The sequence below is a fragment of the Trachinotus anak genome, unplaced genomic scaffold (assembly GCF_046630095.1).
Source record: "Trachinotus anak isolate AG129_WGS33_773 ecotype Australia unplaced genomic scaffold, CSIRO_AGI_Tana_v1 ptg000025l, whole genome shotgun sequence".
NCBI lineage: Eukaryota > Metazoa > Chordata > Actinopteri > Carangiformes > Carangidae > Trachinotus > Trachinotus anak.
Genome location: NW_027273876.1, coordinates 2873008 through 2893158, shown reverse-complemented (window position 1 = coordinate 2893158; position 20151 = coordinate 2873008). Strand labels below are relative to the sequence as shown.

The 20151-nt window shown below is 42.7% G+C and overlaps 2 protein-coding genes across 2 annotated transcripts; one reads left to right on the top strand and one right to left on the bottom strand.

The window, feature by feature from the left end:
- Positions 1-1860: 1860 nt before the first annotated feature.
- Positions 1861-8241, bottom strand: kctd2 (potassium channel tetramerization domain containing 2). Its single transcript, XM_071462699.1, has 6 exons — positions 7554-8241; positions 6169-6277; positions 5958-6049; positions 5647-5742; positions 5141-5266; positions 1861-4384 (listed from the first exon to the last, which is right to left on the bottom strand). The coding sequence occupies exons 1-6, from the start codon at positions 7923-7925 to the stop codon at positions 4355-4357; spliced, it is 825 nt and encodes a 274-aa protein (XP_071318800.1). The 5' UTR covers positions 7926-8241; the 3' UTR covers positions 1861-4354.
- A 1657-nt stretch (positions 8242-9898) lies between these two features.
- Positions 9899-19618, top strand: tubgcp2 (tubulin gamma complex component 2). Its single transcript, XM_071461932.1, has 18 exons — positions 9899-10050; positions 10444-10604; positions 11349-11477; positions 12050-12226; positions 13002-13161; positions 13271-13478; positions 13563-13762; positions 14507-14696; positions 14794-14939; positions 15024-15204; positions 15470-15650; positions 16315-16487; positions 16773-16901; positions 17002-17122; positions 17286-17429; positions 17596-17712; positions 17941-18104; positions 19182-19618. Exons 2-18 carry the CDS (start codon positions 10455-10457, stop codon positions 19255-19257), a joined length of 2646 nt encoding a protein of 881 aa, XP_071318033.1. The 5' UTR covers positions 9899-10050; positions 10444-10454; the 3' UTR covers positions 19258-19618.
- The last annotated feature ends 533 nt before the right edge of the window (positions 19619-20151 follow it).

Genomic DNA, 20151 nt, shown 5'->3' with positions numbered 1-20151 from the left:
CGTTGCACTAACACAGAGGTCAGACACAATCCAGTACACAACATCGTAATCTCTAGAACAACGCATGCTCTCGTGTTTTCACGTGCCCAAACAACACATTTATATATATATTTTTTTTTTTTGCAGATTTGTTAACATTGCACATTATCTGTAGACTAGCTAGTGCAGGTGAAAGTAAAAAATAATGATCAAAAGTTCTTTTTTTTTTCTTTTTTTTGGTTGCTTCAGTCAAATGTTACAATAATCACACTGCAAAGTTTAGCTAGGTCAGCGGTTCCCAACCTTGTTCAGCTCGTCACACATTAAATTGTCGACTTTGTCACAGGTTACACATTATCTTAAACAAAACTACAGGTCTGCAGCTGTGCTAGCAGGGAGGGGTTGGATGTGCAGCCGTGTTAGCATGGTAACATTTACAAATTAGCTCTAAGTTAGCGAATATGGAGGATCACCAACATCGGTACAATTAACCCACTAGAGATCATGAATGCCTGTATAAACTTGACAGAATCCATCTAGTTCATGTTACCAACAATAATAATAAGACTACTGTCACTACAATAAGGCTGTAACTTAGCTGCAGTGGTGTTTTGAGCTAAATGCTAACATTCTTATGTTTAATAGGTATGTAATTTTAACCCTGTTAACCCTGTTAGTTTAGTGTCTTTGTAAGCTAACACTTGCTAATTAGCACTTAACACAAATACAGTTGCAAATGAAGGGAAAATCATTTGTTTTTATGGCATCTGGTCATGAACCATTTAAAGTTTTGGCGCTACATGAAAACTTAGGGCATCACTGAAGTCAGTAAGGTTCATCCTCTGGGGACCATGACTGTCAAAATTGGGTCTTGCTGCTAGCATGGCTAAAAAAAGTAATTATTATCAACAATTATTGTTAAGAATCATGTGATCTCATCATCTCCTGACCCACCCTCAGGTTGGGAACCACTGAACTATGCAACCAAGATAAGATCAAACTGGGTCCACAAAGGTGACAGGTACAGTAAGTGCTTCAAAGGTTGATTACGTACATCTAAAAATGGGACCATTGGAGATGGCTTCAGCATGCAACTCAAGAAAAAAAAAAGAAGAAGCCAAATGATGGCGAGATTATAGTCAAATTGATTTCCTGATAACAAGTGCACTGCTGGAGTTTTACTAAGATAAAAGCAGAGGAGGGAAACCTGCTTTGACTGGTCTACCCTGCTTCCCATCCATTTAAAGGTGCTGTAAACCCAACGCAGACCAACCACGAGTGTTTACAGCAGGAGCATAAAGGATTGTAGGTGGATTTAGCTCAATGCAATGGCACAAAGAAAGCAGCTGTTAATCATTTTCATTTTGTGGTTCTGTATAATAAAACTGAAAATAATGCAGGGGGTGATGGATTTGTTTGGCTTGCCTCTCACTGAAACACTAACAACAGAAACCAAGCTAAAGACCGCATTTTACATTTTACCTCAGGTAGGTGCCTCCTGGCTTTTTTTATGGTGTGAGAGGCACCTCATGATAAGAGGGGAGAACAACTGTGCACAACACAGGTCAAAGGCACAACACCGGACACAGACGAAGGGAAACAACACCCAAGGTGCTTTGCAAAAAGGCCCAGAGAACAACAACGGAGAAAAAAAAAAGTGCTCTTCAATGAGACGTTTGGGCGTTTTCATCAGCACGTGGTCTGCTCACGACTCCGAGTGGAGTGGAATAAAACTGCACAATACACACTGGAGAGGAAAAAAACAAAAATAAAACAACAAAGAAGAAGTCACATCAAAGTTTGAGCTCTGAGGCCTGACTGAACACGGTCAGGGAGCATGACAACAGCAAAGGTACTTTTTTTTTTTCATTAAACGCATTCTTTTTGTTCATGCTTGATATAACATAACTGCATCAAATATGCTCTTTATACAAAGGGCGTTGTATCAAAGCGATCAATGCCAGTGATCGGGTGTCTGTCACATAAAGACTGTGGACGCCTCCTCAGCTTCAAGGAGCAGTGATTAAAATGTGAGTTCAGTCTGCACGATGGGCAACTATGAGATGTTTGGATTTTCCCTCTGATATGTGTGAATATGGCTCAAACTGTGCATTGAGTTGCTCATGTAACGAGGCTGCGTTCACACCAGTAACAACATTATATTCACATCTGCTGACATTCATAATCAATTCATCTTTTTTAGTCATTTATGAAGCAGAAATGTCACAAAAATTCAGTTGTCAGATTTTGAAGTGAGAGAATTTGCTGCTTTTCTCTGTTGCACATCATTGTAAATTGAATATTTTTGGCTTTTAGACTCTTTGTAGGACAAAACAAGACATTTAAAGACATCACCATGGGCTGAGATTAACTGAATAATAAAAATAATCATTAGTTGCATCCCTATAGTTCGGTGATTATTTTTATTTGATGAACTGATAAATTGTTTTGTCAATAAAATGCTAAATGCGAGCTCCCAGAGCCCAGGGAGACGTCTTCAGTCGTCTTATCAACTGTCTAAAGCCCCAAAAATATTCAATATACAAATGATATGAAACTGACAAAAGAAAAAAAAGAGAGTGAGTCAAAGAGCCAGATCCAGGCTCGTGTTGACTGTATTTGCATGTTACTCCAATGTTGTTACAGGTCTTGAAAACAGTACGATCACACAGCAACTAAATGTCAAGTATATTTCAAGAGGAATATACTTTAGCCAAGTTGGTTCCCATCTGCTGGCACAGAAAAAAAATGTCACTGAACATCTGAAATCAAGGCTCCTCTCTGCCGCTCAGAAAGCTGAGGACACTTCCCATGTGGCAGGTTCACTGACAGTACGTGAATTTCTGTGACAGATGCAGGCTCAGGTATCTCAGAGCTGTAAGCGTGAGGAGCACAGTTCAGCTTGCGCCACAGTTGCTACAGGTGCTGCAGGATGTGAGACAACACAGTCATGGAGGGAGTTCAGGTGAGGAGCGGCAACAGAGGCAGCTGTAGTGAGTGAATATTGGCATGAGAGTAGCACAAGGTCAAAGGGGGGGGGGGGGGGGGGGTTCAGGGTTTTGAGGCAGCATACAGACTGGCCACAGTCCAATCCCCTGCCACGCCACACTTGTCTGGGCAAAATGGCAACGACAGTAGTTTTCCTTGTCCCTAATTACAATTTTAAGATATGCGAGAGATCAACGTAGGATATTTAAGAGAAAAACTCAGTGACGTGTTGTTTCTTTTTTTTTGAGGAACACTACAGAAATCGTGCAGCTGAAAAACTTGTGATATTTGAGTCATGGACAGAAAGCAGAGAGGCACTGCATACACAGACTCACACCCGAGTGAGCGGGTGGGAAACCTTCAGGAAAACTGGTTATGAAAACTGATATTTTCTCCATCGTTTAAATAGACTCACCCACCAGAATATGTAAATATATGACAACTATGATACAGAAATCAATAATTACACCATTTGCATTCAATTTTTCATATAATTTCATCATGTAGCCTATATAGATTTATATAGATTCCTCACATGCCGTGACAAATTGTACATAGGTGTAGTCTTTTTGAAGTCATTTGTTTTGTTTTGCGCTAAAATATCCCAAATTTTCTCCCCGCGGGGACAGAGCCCGAGAGCAGGAAACAGGAGGAGCAGGATGCTGTGATGTTCCAGCAGAGCCGTCGCCGAGCCAAGCCGAGCTGAGCCAAGGCAGGACGTCTGTAAGATGAAAATCTGTCACTTGTTTAAGGTGTTTCTGAAGACTCAGGAGAGCAGAGGAAACGCTGCACCAGGCGGCTCAACCAGAGCGATCACACTCTGCGTCATGATGCCTGCGACCGATCTGTCGTATCCTCCACCTCAAGACTTCCTGGCTCGGTTTCGTGATGCGCCTCAGACGTCGGCAGAGAGGGAGGCGGCGGGCGTCGACGCTCGCTCCACGAACAGATTCAGGTAAAGACAGAGGCTCAGTCGTGGGGTCGTGTTCATTCCTTTATGTCCTGTGAGAGTCCTGAGGAGATTTCTGCTAAGTGGACAGAGCCAAATGTATAAGAGCGAGCGAGAATCCTGTCCGATGATAAAGATGCTGATGAGGATGATGATGTGTGGTAGCTCTGTGCTGGGCTGCAGTCAGCACCGCAGCCTGCATCGCCGAGACACTGACCATCAACAAGCTGCGAGGAGCAGCACTGGAGGGGAGGGGGGTCGTCAGGGAGCCCCCGCTGTGGAAAGGCACACCAGAGGAGAAGGGAGGAGGGAGTGGCTGTTGATGATGGGGGTGGTGGTAGAGAGGTGGAGGGGGGAGGGGGGGGACTCATGGAGAAAATGTTCATGTTGTTTTGTTTTTGTTGATGAAGTGGTTTTTAGCTCAGGAGCCGAGTCTCTTCACATCCGCGAGCCTCGCTCCTGAAGGATCTGAGGGCAGACGGAGAAATCACTCAGGAGCAACAGCAGCAAAGAAAATCCTTTAAAAATCTCAACATCAACTCATCAAGTGACATTTTCACTCATTTGCTTAGGAAAAATTACAAATATTTTCTGGTCTAAGTTTCTCAAATATGAGGATTTACTGTTCTTTTCTTTAATATGACTGATATCTTTGGGTTTTACCTGTTGATGATTAGTCCTGATGGACATTTCCCACAATGTTTATATTGAAAACTAAACAATTATTAAATTAATGACCAGTTATTTTCAGCCTCACTTGTGTTTTTCTTATTATAACAAATCCATTAAAAAGACCAGAACCAATGATGTGTTGGTCCGTCTGCTTTTTACCTTTTGAAAACAGCTGGGCACTGTAGTTTTTGGCAAACATTTCTCAAACAGCTTTTGTTTACATTTGGAGCAATGGTTCCCAACATTTCTACCTCACACAGTTTGACTCATGCTGTTGAGGAGCGGTGAGCAGCCTGATTCTCCTTTCTCAGATTTCATCATTAAGACCAGAGGAGGTGAAACTAACCAGTCTTCTATAAGATCAGACAAAACCTGAAAATTGTTGTAGCTGAGTCCTGCGACTCCTTGAAGGGGGACCGACCCCCCAGGTTGGGTCCAACTGTGGCTGCAGGCAGCAGGACGGTGCACGTGGGACTGAGTTCACTTAAACTACAAATATAAAGTACTGACAGGTTTTCCTTTAAAGCGGCTCTGGCTCAGTGGGTCACTCACCTTGGCCTTCTCGGTGGGCTCGATGACGATGCCGTTGGTGGAGTTGTTGAGTTCCCGGGAGACTACACATAGAAACTCTGCCTGGTCCTCGTTGCCGTAGTTATATGAGGAGCCGATACTAATAAGCTGAGGACGTGTACAGGAAAAAGGCAAAACAATTACAACTACACAGTGAATTTTCATGAATTTCCTGGAGTTTACATTTACATTCTGGACAATACAGCTACTTTTTTTGTTTTTAAAGAATAAATAATAACAGCTGGTGACCACATGTAACACAACACATAATACATATTTAAAAAAAGGCTATGAGTCATTTTTAAATGTCATGAATTAATGATATTCAGACACATTTCAGTTAATAAAATTTAAATTAGACTCCCAGTCGCTCTATTTTGGTGATAAATGTGATAATATATTCATCAGGCCCGTCTCCAACCTGAAACCACTAAAGCATAAACTGAAACATGACGACTGAAAAAAAGAAAAAAAAGCTTTTTGTGCACCTGCTCGAACTTCCAGCCATCCGACATGGTTGAGACCATCTGTGTGAGTTCCTCCTCTTGGCACTGTAGTACTCGATACACATGCTTCACAGGGCCCTGAGGGACAGAGCAACACACACACACACACACACACACACACACACACACACACACACACGGATTGTCACTAAAACAACATCAAACACACTTTTTTCGCTGGAACAAATAAAAAGCTATTTTGGGAACATTTGCACTTGAAGAAAACCTGGTTTACTGATTTATCCTCCAAATCTATTCTCGGTCGTCCGACCTGTTCCTTTTGTTTTCTGTACCTGAGACGTCCGGTTCTCGTTGTCCCGTATCCTCTCCTTCACCAGCCGCACCAGTGACGCGATGTTGTAGAACTCAGCTTCCTCGAGGACCCCTGACACACAAAACAAACGGATCATCAGACTTCACTGTTTGGTGAAATCAATTCACTCTGCATGACGTCTGCAGAGGAAGAGGTGAAATCCAGCAGCAGGGATCATGAAGACGTTTTACCTTCCTCAGCCAGGTTTTTATCCATGATCAGTTTCCCGTGTCGAAGGTAATTCAGGATGGGGCCGAAGTATGTGGGGTCCCTGTCTATCAGGTAGGCTCCTGTCTCGTCCTGTAGGAACAGGAGTTGGCATGTGAGAGGAGTGATTAGTGGAGTGGAATAATATGAGGAGGAAAAATGATAAAAAGGAGAAGCAGCGGGAACCTTTCCAACTGAAATAGGAAACTGTGCCACTTTCCACTCACACACAGTCTCACAGTCTTCTTGCTGCTCTTCATTTGTCAAAACATGGTTATAACAGTATTTCTTAGCTGTGTTTTGTTGCACACATAGTGAATGTAGTTTCTGTATTATTGACCTAAAGTTGTGCTGCTGCCTGTTGCTCTGCGTGGCTGAACTATGCTTATGTTACTGCTGTAGCTGTCTTCATGGCGTCTTGTTGTCTCCTCTCTTTTTAACCATCACTTCACTGGTTTCACAACATGTCGCCCAAAGAGCTGCGGCTGAACATCAGACAGCTGGCGAACGCTGGCACATTCACACGCACGCTGAATAATGTGTGTCATCCTTATAAATAAAAATCTTGGTCATAATCCTGAATTATTTAATAACCAAATTTAATTAATATCGGCATATCTCTGTGGAGCTCTAGTAACAACAGGTCATTCAGCCAATCAGAAGAGAGGCTCAAACCCTCTCTTCTGATTGGCTGACTGTTTTCTGAGTGATCCAGTAAAACTCAGAGGTAAACACTCAGAGAAACCAAATCCTGCAAGGTTGGATGGTGGGTCCAGGTGGGCGGGGCTTGGTGCATGGCTGAGGGCGGTGACTGTTTTGTTGTGACATCACAAAGTTCCAGAAGTCCTGACGGCTGGTTTTAAGGCTCAGTTTCTGAATACAGGCTGTGTGCATTTCTCTGTGGACTGAGGCTTTGATACTTTCACAGTATTAATATAGAACCTAGACCTGCTTTATAGTCACAAACACATGGACATCTGCCTTTACATTATATGGGACTTTTAAGTGATAGTATCTATCTATGGTAGGAAAAAGTCCATCATTATTCTCTAATAACTGCTTTATTATTTTGTTTTGTTTTTTAACTGACAAACAGCCAAAAACCCAAGAAGTTGAATTTACTGGCATAGAAAACTGGAAAAATAGCAAATATTCACACGTGAAAAATGATACAACTGATCAATCAAAATCGTTGCCAGTTGATTTTTCTAATATTCACTGATCAGCTGATCATTTCTGCTCTAAATACTGTTTGGTTTCTGTCATGTTAAAATTCTTCCACACATTTAGCATATGACAAATTCCTTGTTTTTATCCTAAAACCACAAACACAGACGTTTTTGTGAATGTTATGAGCACATGGACTCACTTTGTCAGAGTCCAGGTCTGGGTCTTCCTGACACAGTCGGAACAGGAAGGATTTCGGGTCCCTGCACAGCGTCTGTTTGGTCGTGATGAAGTAGGTCCCCCCGACGTTGAGCCGGACCCAGCGGGAGCCCGGCTTGTCCACCGGTTCGGACGGGGAGCTGGGGTTGCTCTTCACCGGGAACCCGAACACCGACCTTCCTCCTCCTCCTCCTCCGCTGCCGCCGCTCGACACCCCGCCGGGGCTGAGCTGGCTGCTCCGCGGAGGAACCACGAGAGTGGGCGAAGCCAAGCGCACGGAGCCGCGGACATCACGGTGCTCGGGCTGCTCTATGGTGCCAGTGCCGCTCGGTTCCACAACATGCAGTTCAGCCATGTTTTTTCTTCGCCTGTAAAACACTCGCAGCGGCCGCACGATTAGCTAACGACACACTGCGGGGAAACAGCCTCTCTCCACCGAGTTGTAAACACAGCGAGCTTATTTTTCTCCGACGGGGAGGCTGGCATCGGGGCGTTGCTGCCCTCACTCGACCGCCTCTGGCCCCAGCGCCGAAGATTAAGACACAAATATGACTTTCAGAGGTTGAACGATGTTGGCAGCATCGCGTTTAATGGTTTCTCCACACGATAAATTGGTCATTCTTGTCTATTCAAACGTTAATCACTGAAAGGCAATCCTTCCGGGTTGTAACGTGATTATTGTTTACTTCCGTCATGTCATGGTTTTTCAAAATAAAAGCTTTTCGAGTAAACGTAAGCTCAGCTTGCTGCATTCAGTACCACAGACAGTGGCAGATAATATATCCTGACATAATTTTATAAACAGTAAATATAATCTGCTAAATTCCCACAGTCAAAACTGATGTATAAGTCATTTCTAATTACTGTGATTATAATAATAATTATTATTATCATTATGGAAGGGAAGTTCATTTGTCTAGTGCGTTATTATTGTATAGATCATATCCAATTGTATAGTACATTTTATACACAAGGGCAATTCAGTTATTGATCAGTTATAAGCTGTTAATAAGAACAACTTCTGGGTTTCCCAGGTTTCTGGGAGAGAGGGTAGTTTTACTGGAGCATGGAGCCTCTGTATTATTTTCCAGCTGGAAAGATCAGAACTTAGATTGTACATATGGAAAGTGTTTTCTGGTGGGAATGATCATGATTCTCCATGGATATTGTATCTGATCTAATGCTTGTCAGCTGCTTTTGGATTTAATCTGACTAGACTGATCACCATTTGCATTTGAATACAATATATGGTTTGAAAAATGAAAAAAATAGCAATATAGTTACATTAAGTTATTGTGTTTGTCTGTCAAAAATATCAATTAAATAACAGACACAGCGTTAGTATTTGGTTCTTATCTTACAGCTGAATTACATGTCCAGTCTGTCAGTGTTTCAAGCGACTGAGTGTAAAGGAATTTAAGTGCAAAAACCACAACAACCACAAAGAATCTGTAATGACCTTCAAGCAGCTGTTCAGCTGCGTTTCCTGTAAAACAAAGGCATGGCTTGTTCTGAGTGTAGTGCTCACTCAGCAAACCTGCTGTGGTTGTGAGGGAGGTGAGTATAGAGATATGGATTAAGGAGGAGATTAAGGAGATTCTTGAAAAACTGGTTATTTGCTCTATATTCTAATCAGCGTGTAACTGAAATGATTACGATTAAAATCACTGCATTTATAGTATTCTTGGTGGGTGCAAGGAAGCACCTGTAGAAAAGGCAGGAGGGGAGGATTATATGTTTCGGCTGTAAATTCTGAACTGAATGTTACTCTGTTCAGTTAATCAGTTAATTGATTAGTCTATAAATGTTAGAAAATAATGAAAAATATCATCACAGTTTCCTAAATCCAAGGTGATGTCTTTAAATGTCTCATTTGTCTGATTAACAGTTCAAAACCCAAAGATATTCAATGAACAATGAAATAAAACAAAGATGAGCAGCAAATCTTCACAACAGAGAAGCTGCTGCTGATGATGATGATGATAACTATATATATCAATTTTCCAGATATTTCTTTTCCTTGAATTAACACATGACCAGCATTCTGGAAGTTTTTATGTTTGATGTAAAGGCGATGGGCCACGAAATGACACCTGAATAAAACTCATTTAATTCAGTCAGTTGAACTTGATTTGTCGAAAATGGCAAAAGAAAATCTGACCAAACTCTGCAGTTGAATTACAGCTGCCGAAGAGACGAGCCAGCAGCTGTAGGGTCATATTTAACCTGTGGGGGCGCTGCTGTGCGGTCGCTGCGTGGATTCGAGCCGCAGAAGAAGAGTTTGACCTGTGGGGGCGCTGCTGTGCGGTCGCTGCGTGGATTCGAGCCGCAGAAGAAGAGTTTGACCTGCGGTGGGCGCGTTGCTGCGGCTGCTGTTCGCTGTGGTTGTGTTTTGGACAGGTACGGTGCTGAGAGCTGGGCTTGACCTGTAATGAAGGATTCAATCGCTGACTTACTTTATTTTATCTGTTGAACGAAAGGTATGTGTCATTCACAGCAAGCTAGCTCTGTTAGCATCCTCAAGGCTAGTTGATTTTGATGGAACAGGCTGCTCGGCTAGTTAGCCTGCTAGCATGAAATAACGGTACCTGCACCACTATGAGCTCATGAGAGAAGGTGGTACATGTAAACAAGCTTTAAAATCGCCATTTGAAACGATTAATACATGTGCTCAGCTAAGCTATGGGTGATGTCTGTCAGTATGAGCCGGTCCATCAATGTTGATGTCAACTGTAGTGGGGATTAGCCAACCTTTTCTCTTAACACACGGCTGGAAAAGTCTTTAAAACCGCCGGGTTCTGAATAAAAAAGGGTTTATAAGTCTTACATGTAACCCGGAAGAAAGCCTGTAATAAAACGCGTTGTCATTTCAGCTGCCTGAGCCATGAGTGAGTTCAGGATCCACCACGATGTGAACGAGTTGCTCAGCCTGCTCCACGTCCGAGGAGGCGACGGAGCAGAGGGCTACATAGACCTGCTGCAGAAACACAGGACTCCGTATGTCACCACCACTGTCTCTGCTCACAGTGCCAAGGTGGGAAATACACACCTAACAATGCTTCAGCACAACTTCAGCTCCACAGAAAAGTCCTGGTACATGACAAAATTGACCAAAATGTCCGAGGTGTCCCAAAGGAATCAGCTGTGGGCATCAGGGGCCAACACAATGTGTCTGTCAGATGTGTCTCTAACAAGTGGCAGCTAAAATCAGGGCTCTTTTCCAGCCTACGCTTAAGTCAAAGTTGTATGGATGTTTTCAGCTACATTTAGTCACATTTTCTGTGTGTGGGTTTTTTTTATTGGTGAAATAACAGAACAAGGAGTGACATGGAAAAGACTGAGAAAACATTCAAACATAAAATATAATAGACAGTTGTGGGTAGTGTGTTTGCATGGTGCGATCTATCAGTAAACGTGTGGTATATAATGGTAATAACAAAAATAGCAATGGTAATTATAGTAATAATAATAATAACAATGATAATTTGTGGTTGTGTTTTTGTTTTTCTCTTGTTCGTCTTTTATATTCCAGCAGCTCTTTTACTGCAGCACCTTCTGTGCACAAAGCTTTTTTTCTCTTTTTAATAGGAATGTATTAGTGTCATGCACAGAGAGAAGCATGTGCCCTCATGTACATATAAATCAGCAGTAATGTATAAGAAGCAGAACAGTGACAGACTTTAAATCAGTAGTATATTACTGTGAAAATGATTTGTCACACCTCTTGTGTTTCTTACTGTGAATATTCGCTTCATCTTGGCTGTTTCGTCTTTTTCAGGTCAAATTAGCAGAGTTCTCTAAAACCCCCGAGGACTTTTTGAGGAAGTACGAGGAGCTCAAGTCCAAAAATGTTCGCAACCTAGACCCTCTGGTCTATCTGCTCTCCAAACTCTGTGAGGATAAAGAGGTAATGAATCCTTAACAAGCTGATAATGACATGGTTGTGTTTGTTATTCCTTGTTAATCACATCTATCTGTTTCACCCATTGGTTTCACGAATGTGAAATTATTACGATGTAAAGAACGATTGCTGTGCTGTCATAGGATTGTCTTTCATATCAATGGGAGCAGTGTTAACAGACAAATGAGAGATTTAAAGCAGTTTGCTGCATAAACATAAGAAAAAAACTGCTGATAATAATCTTGTAAACTCAAAAATAGGTTTACAAAGGGTGAAATGAAATGTAAGATTAAAAAAACAAGCAAAAATAGACTTAACAGGAGAATAAAAATTACAGTGCAGTGAAACATATAAATACATTTTCTCAAATTTAATTGAATTAAAGGAAGCGTCAAGCAGAAGTGGCTCAGTTTGCTGAGCAGATACCAGAAAACCAAGACATGTATGTATTTAAATCAGGTCATAGGTTTCTCCCAGGTTAAATAATTGATTGATAAACTGCCCCTAAACTGAACCATAGTAGTTGACCATCTCCTCACACCATCTCACATCACATCTTTCTGGTGATATTTCCGTAGACGCTCCAGTTTCTGCAGCAGAATGCCAAAGAGAGGTCGGAGTCGTCCGCAAACACGACTTCAACCACAACCACCAGTTACACTCTGCCTCAGACCAGCACCAAGATGTCCATGCAGGAACTGGACGAGCTGCGGAAGAAGCTCGGCAACGTGACGGCCAGCTCCAACGCTCCTCTGGTGAGCAGCTGCACACCCAGATCCACTGGAACAGACAGAAAACCTGATTACCTGCTGCTTATTAGTGCACTCTGTGGTCCTCCCATCAGGAGAGACGTTTATCTCTGACATGCATAGAGCTGCCTTTCTTGTCTCAGAGATTATGAGAGTGGGGAGAGTGTCTCAAAACATAAAGTTTTTGGCCATAAAACCAAAACAATGAGCTGAAAGAAGCTAAAAGGCTCCATAAAGCTAAAGGGAGCCGTAGATTTGGTCATAATTCACATTTTCTGTCAGTTAACTGTGACTGTGTAAATGTGACTTTAAACCTCCAGTAACAGATTTTTGTTGTCCACTTGGAGGCAGCACAGAGAACTTCTGAGCATAACACTGAACTTACTGATAAACAGCAACATTGTTCTTCATTTGCACTGGTGTTTGTGTCCATCTGATGAATCTCAGTCCAGTGTTCCCTCTCTTTTAGCTCTGTGTTTGGACTCCACCAGCTCCTGAGGGAAACATCTGCCTGTTTAGCTGCTAAATGCTCCACTGTGTCGACCAGCTGCTCTCTGGCTGTGTCTGAAGTGTGCAGTGGCTTTTTAGAGCCTTTTCTCTACAAACAGCTGCTGCCACAGCTGAAAACGTTGCTGATGATGCCAGAACTGGTCCAGACAGATAAACACTGAGCTGAGAGTCACTACAAAGCTCTGGAGAGTTGAACTGCAGTGGGTTTCAAGACTTTGACCTGTGGAATCAGTTTGTGATTCACTGGTCTCTGTGTGATTTTTGCCTGCAGCCTGCGGAAGTCACACGGAAGATGCTGAGGGACAAACACAACAAGAAGAACCCCACCCAGCCCAACCCGGTGTTTCCTAACTGGGTGTACGACCGTCCTGCTCTCCTTGGAGACTTCATCACCAGCCCCACCCCTCCAGGAGATCCACCTGTGGCCATTGGTAAGTCATTGTAAAACCTCAGCCTCATCTCTGCTGCAGCCCGCTGCTGCTGGACGCTCGCTCAGTGTGTTCCAGCAGATGAGTGTTTATTATTGTCACCTGCCTTCAGGTACGATGCCTATGGCCACTCAGGAACAGGCTCTGGTGGAGGATCTGCTGTTTGTCCTGATCGGAGTCGATGGGCGAGACATCACAGCTCAGCCTGTGCTGGGGAGGCAGAACCGCTCCTTCATCATTGACTCAACGCTGGACATGTCAATCAAAGAGCTGGTCAACAGAATATTACCAGTGGCGTCATATTACTCCACTATAACGCGGTGAGTGAGCTGCCTGACTCAACATATCTGACTATCACAGAAGAAGAAGAAGTGTTAAACAGTGGGTTTGCATTCGTCCGTCAGTTTCATTGAGGAGAAGTCATCCTTCGAGTACGGCCAGGTGAACCACGCCCTGACGGCGGCGATGAGGACCCTGATGAAGGAGTACCTGATCCTGGTCACTCAGCTGGAGCACCTCCAGCGGCAGGGGCTGCTGTCCCTGCAGAAGCTCTGGTTCTACATCCAGCCCACCATGAGGACCATGGAGATCCTGGCGTCTATCGGTACGAGTCTCAACACGAGCATCAAACCATTTCCTCCGCAGCAACAGCGTTAGCTCTGCTTTCAGTTCTTGTGTGTTGCTGCTGTAGATAATCATGAGGTAAATACATCAACACATCCAAATAATGTTAATATCACATCATTAGACTGATTATGGCTAAAAATGACACAGTTGTTATCATGAACAGTGCGTTAAGGCAAACCTCGACTAATGTTGTTCTGCAAGAAAATAAAGTTCAAAATATTCTTTCGGCAGATGTATAATTAACTTTTAACTTAGGTTTGTAGCTCCACATGGAAGGAAGAAATAAAATAGTGCCTCTTTTTATTCCACATCAACTTTTTAAAAAGCCAAATATTTCTTATCATGATATTAAACTTTTCTTTGGTTCTTTTTGATGGTTTCTTTCATCTGGAGGTGAATGCAGAGACACTGGCTGTTGAGTTTGGAAAACTTTGTATTTGTGTCACAGCAGCTGCCTATGTGAGCCACCAGAGGGCGCTGTGAAGCAGGTTTAGAGATAACAGTAGCACTGTCAAACTGAGCTCAGGTGTTCATATTTACTGCAGCTGTTTAACTTCATCTCTAAATTAACAAAATAAAACTAACAACATGTTTAATGTGGGAAGATTCCTTCAATTTATTCCACAACACTTCCAGAAATGCCTGATATTTACTGCTCTGTTTGAAACACACAGATGCAGTCACTCTATTAAATCTGCTTTTTTTTCTATCGTTTTTGCAGCGTCCTCAGTGGACAAAGGAGAGTGTATGGGTGGGTCCACACTGAGTCTTCTCCACGACCGAACCTTCAACTACACCGGCGACAGCCAGGCTCAGGAGCTGTGCCTCTACCTCACTAAAGCGGCCAGTGTCCCTTACTTTGAAATTCTGGAGAAGTGGATCTACAGGGGCATCATCAAGGATCCATACAGGTGCAGCTGCTCTCAGATTATAGACTTGGGCACATACACCACTGCGTCTGCTTTGTGTTTAATTAAACCTGTCTTGTCCATATTTCTGTACTCGCAGTGAGTTCATGGTGGAGGAGCACGAGCTGCAGAAAGAGAAGATCCAGGAGGACTATAACGACAAGTACTGGGATCAGAGATACACCATTGTGCAGCATCGCATTCCCTCCTTCCTGCAGAAGATGGCAGACAAAATATTAAGCACAGGTGAACAAAAGGACAAAACACACGTACACTGAACAACACTGAAGGGTCTTATAAAAGATCTAATTTGTCTGAGAAATGTTTTAGGAAAATACCTGAATGTGGTGCGGGAGTGCGGCCGGGATGTGACATGTCCCGACGCGAAGGAGGTCCTGTATACCCTGAAGGAGAGGGCCTACGTGGAGCAGATAGAGAAAGCTTACAACTACGCCAGCAAGGTCCTGCTGGACTTCCTCATGGAGGAGAAGGAGCTGGTTTCACGCCTGAGGTAAACGTTAAGGCTGTTTGCTTTTTTAACAGAAAGAGGATGAGATGCTGTTTGTCCTGTCACCAAAGGACCCTTCACCTGGAAATATGCAAAGAAAAAACGACAAATGAAAAGTTTGATGCACAAGATGATTCTTTAGTTTACATTTAAACAGAGGTGGACAGAGGTATGTCCTATGTCTGCAGGTCTTACACCATCCTTGTCTGTTGTACCGTTTCACTTCACCGACTCTAAAACTACATGTCTCTGTGCTGTTTTAAATTAGATCCATCAAACACTACTTCTTGATGGACAAAGGCGATTTCTTCGTGCACTTCATGGACCTGACGGAGGAGGAGCTGAAGAAGCCGGTGGACGACATTGTCCCCCCCAGACTGGAGGCCCTCCTGGAGCTGGCTCTGAGGATGAGCACGGCCAACACAGACCCCTTCAAAGACGACCTCAAGGTGAGTGGAAATCAGATTATAGTTCTGCTTACAGTGACTCGACAGACACTGTCGTGTCAAATCTATTTGTAAGAAGAAAAAAAACTTTATATATAAAAATAAAAGTAGAAGAAATCTCTACATCGGTGGTTCACAACCTTTTCCAACTCGTGGCCCATTTGAAAGTCTCAAAACTGTTGGCGATCAAACACTCAGGACTGAACTGAAAGAAGGGGAAGCTCAGTTTTTCTTTTGGTTTGATGCGGGAGAGATCACTTGATTCACCATCTGTCTCTTGACTCTCCTTCCGTTTAATTCACCTTGTTGCTAAACAGCTATCTATTTTGATTCTCAAGTTTTTGCTATAGGTCTGGTCAGTATTTAACTAACTAACAGTATTTATATTTTTATTTTTTTATATAATTACACCTTTTCACCAAAATTGTTGGCCCACTTGCAACACCTTTTGTGGCCCACTGGTAGGCCCCGGCCCTCAGGTTGGGAACCACTGCTTCAGAGAGAAAAACAGAAAAACAAAACACTCCTTCATTACACCTTCACTAATCCAGTCAGCTCCAGTATTGTGAAGTCCTGTAGTCTTCCTGTATGCACACTAATCTCATGCTACACTAGTCATGTTGCTTCACACTAATTAATGTCTGAACTTCCTGTGCTCTTTCCACAGATCGACTTAATGCCCCATGATGTCATCACTCAGCTGCTGCGGGTGCTGGCCATCGAGACCAAACAGGAGAAGGCGATCATCAACGCGGACCCGACGGACGTGGCCCTCAGCGGGCTGGAGGCCTTCTCCTTCGACTACATCGTCAAGTGGCCGCTCTCGCTCATCATCAACAGGTTCACAGCTGCCAGTGGATTCTTATGTGAACCTGAAGGTTTACAGCACTTTAACAGGGACGCAGGACACATCCTGTGAATTATAATCATCTTTAACAAATTGCAAGCAGAATTATAATTTCTCAGGCTCAAAATTGGTTAGAGACAAATTGCTCATGGTTTTGGAAACAATGGAGCTTCATTGTTTTCTGGTCTTTTCATGATTTGTTGACAATAAGAGAAAGGTATGACGTTTCCAGCCTTTAGCATAAAGCTGTAATATGTGTAATACTGTTAATTTTCCAGGAAAGCACTGACGAGGTACCAGATGTTGTTCAGGCACATGTTTTACTGTAAACATGTGGAGAGGCTGCTGTGCAACGTGTGGATCAGTAACAAGGATTTCAAGGAGTACTCCTTACACTCTGCCAAGTGGTGAGCTGCTGTAGGATTTAATGTGAGTTTATATAAAAAAATGTAAAAAAAATCTCACAGCGAAACGTCCTCACGCTCTGTTTAAACGACCTGTTCGCAGGTTTGCTGCTGCATTTGCCCTGCGACAGCGCATGCTCAACTTTGTGCAGAACATCCAGTACTACATGATGTTTGAGGTGATGGAGCCCACCTGGCACGTCATGGAGACCAACCTGAAAACAGTGAGTGAATGCTGTCCTGTCCTGATCACTCATACAAGCACAGCCAGCTGACTGTAGGCGTATTTGTGTTGCTGCGCTCATGTGAGTCGGTTTTCACAGTTCGATGATGAAACACTGATAAAGAGACACTAAGTGCTCAGCTGTGCTGACCCTCTTTCTTCAGGCGTCAAACATCGATGATGTGCTTTGCCATCACACCAGCTTCCTGGACAACTGCCTGAAGGACTGCATGCTGACCAACCCCGAGCTTCTCAGGATCTTCTCCAAACTCATGTCTGTCTGCGTTATGTTCACCAACTGCATGCAGGTTTGTTTACACAGCGATAAAAGACAAAAAGGTTTCTGAAGATGAATCAAAACAGCTGCTGGGTTCTGCTGCTAGACTCGAGGTGTCTGTATTTTGAAAAACCTGAAAATGGAACCAGCAGATTTCAGATACTTGTACTGAGATGTTTTTTTCTTGGCTGTTGCAGCGGTTCACTCAGAGCATGAGGTTAGAGCGTCTCTCTCTGGAGCAAGGAACTATGGACGGGCCTCCCACTCAGAGCGAACATGCTGAGGAGGCAGAGAAGAAGAGGCTAACCACGAAGGTATTTCCAAAACAATCACTGCCATGACCTTCTCCCCTCAAATAAACTGAACTGAACAAGTATGCTGTGTACTGAAGGAAATGTTCCGAGTTTCAGAAATGTTATGAAAGGTCAGCACTGCATCAAAACCAGAAAGTATTCCAACTATTTAATAACTGGAGCATGAGAGTGCTGCTGGTCTGGGGTCTAACATGTCTCATTTTGCCTTGTGTTGTTTTATTCCTTCAGTTTTTAGCCGAGCATGTAGACGCCCTCCAGTCAGACGCAGGCTTTGAAGCCACCATCAGTAAATTTGACAGTAACTTCAGCATGCTGCTGCTGGACCTGCTGGACAAGCTGAGCATCTACAGCACCAACGACTGTGAACACAGCATGATCAGTATCATCTACAGGTAAAACTGCAGGAGCAACCTGTCACCTGTATGTGTCACATTATGATACTTCAACTAATCTGGACATATTTTAAGTGTGAGCATTTCACTGCGAATGAGAAAAATTATTTGGGGTCAAAGTTCAGACACCGAAGTTGGAAAAATACAGATTCACTATGATTTGATGCTGATTATCATCAGCAAAGACCAAAACTAACTGCGGTTCACTGGTTAAAATGAAGCGGCGTCGAGTGATATCAGTTGTCACTAATTCAAGTTAATCCCGTGACGTTAAACTTGACGACAGGGCAACATTAAACCTGTATGTCACTGTGCGCTCTGCAGCCGCTGTCCGTACTCGGCCAAAGATGTTTTGTGAGGACAGACGCTCCACTCTGTAACACCACTGTACAACCAGAGTGGACAGACACTTTCTGATACGTCTTCTCTCTGTCTGGTCGCGTCAATAATTTAAACTGATCTACTTGATAGTTTTAAACTTGAGCCTTCAGTATTTGGATCTTGTAGCTCGTGAAAACTAAGATAGGTTATATTAAGTGGCTACAGCTGTTATTTAATGTGTCGGTTACATATTTAATCATCATTTAGGTAAATATAAGTATCAGATCAGACCTTGTATCAGCAGATATCTAATATTAATGAACAGTGCATTCAGACATACAGCACTATGAAATATACATGTTAATCTACACTGATATAATCCTTTAAAGCTGCACTTACTCTCTGGAGCCTTTTTGCTTCTTTTAGCTCATTGTATAGATTCAATCCACAAACTCCTGTCATGAAGCTTGTTTCAGCCACTAGTGGAGCATGAAGTTGGTGGAGACCAAAAGCAGAGCTGAAACAAGAGTGAAAAGTGGACTTGCATTAATCAGATGGACACACTTTGATTTATTACATTAGCTGGAATCAGTATGTATGTTAGATGTCAGAGAGGCAACAGTTAGCTATCATGTTTAGCATAAAAACTTTATAAGATATGTCATCTCAAAAGTTGCTTTGTTGCTTTAAAAATAATCTTGATATCTTTGTAAATTACTCAGATAATCTGGTAACTCAGCTCTTGTAATTTCACAGGCTGGATTTCAATGGCTTCTACACCGAGCGCCTGGAGAGGATGGCCATAGAGCGGAGTCAGAAAGCAGCAGCGTAGCATGTTACACCTTTGTGTGTTTTAACAATCACCCAGCAATAAAGACGTCCTTCCCTCACGCCTGTGCATCAGTCCTGCGCCAACCGCCCAGATAATTACTATAAAACATCAGCTGTCGAGTCAAAGAGCTGAGTTCAGTGTGTATATTCTATATTATGTACTGTATGAAATGTAGAGTTCACCGTCTTCATGTTTGCAGCATCATTTCAGTGCTTCAGATGTACATTTTAAGGACTGTGGAACGAATGTTTACTCTGCTCTGAACATGTGAGTCGTGACACTCCTTATGGGTAACTTATTGTACCTGTACAGTGAAAATGTATGTTTGTATTGCACTTCATTAAAACAGATCTTTACTGAATGAATTTTGGTTCTTGGCCTCTGACTTAACTAGACTTTGTCTCCATTGTAGAAGCCACCGCCCTGCTGAAAAATAAAACATTAACTTGTCAACAAAGTAGGTATTTTGCACATCAGCTATGTGCTCCTGTGTCCCAGCTGCAAATCTGGCTGATTTTTAATGTTTTGAGCTAAATGACGCCTTTTCAGTGTTAATGGTGATTATTTTATTATTTAATGATGCGCTTAATCGTTGTGGTCATTTCTCAGTAGAAGAGTGAAAGTTACTGGATAATTTGTTGGTTTGGAAAAGTGCCTGCTAATACCGGAAATGTAAGGAGACCGACTTCAAAATAAAAGCGTGCAACTTGTGTCAAAATACAACGTACAGATGTTAATTAAGTTTGTTTTTCCTAACATGCTGATTATAATTGTATGCATCTCTGTTATATAGAAAAGAAATGCTTGTTTAAAGCCGAAACAAAAATGAATGTCTGCACTTCTGTAAAGGATAACTTCAGAGTTTTTATAGCGGTTACATGACTGCACCAAACT

What these genes read in the sequence shown, in the direction of transcription:
- kctd2 (XM_071462699.1), bottom strand. Translation starts at nt 7,925, where the DNA reads ATGGCTGAACTGCATGTTGTGGAACCGAGCGGCACTGGCACCATAGAG. An exon ending in TAAAAACCTGGCTGAGGAAG is followed by an intron (nt 6,050 to 6,168) that starts GTAAAACGTCTT and finishes TTTGTGTGTCAG; the next exon opens with GGGTCCTCGAGGAAGCTGAG. An exon ending in ATGGCTGGAAGTTCGAGCAG is followed by an intron (nt 5,267 to 5,646) that starts GTGCACAAAAAG and finishes ACACGTCCTCAG; the next exon opens with CTTATTAGTATCGGCTCCTC.
- tubgcp2 (XM_071461932.1), top strand. Translation starts at nt 10,455, where the DNA reads ATGAGTGAGTTCAGGATCCACCACGATGTGAACGAGTTGCTCAGCCTG. An exon ending in TATTACTCCACTATAACGCG is followed by an intron (nt 13,479 to 13,562) that starts GTGAGTGAGCTG and finishes TTCGTCCGTCAG; the next exon opens with TTTCATTGAGGAGAAGTCAT. An exon ending in TCCTTACACTCTGCCAAGTG is followed by an intron (nt 16,902 to 17,001) that starts GTGAGCTGCTGT and finishes ACCTGTTCGCAG; the next exon opens with GTTTGCTGCTGCATTTGCCC.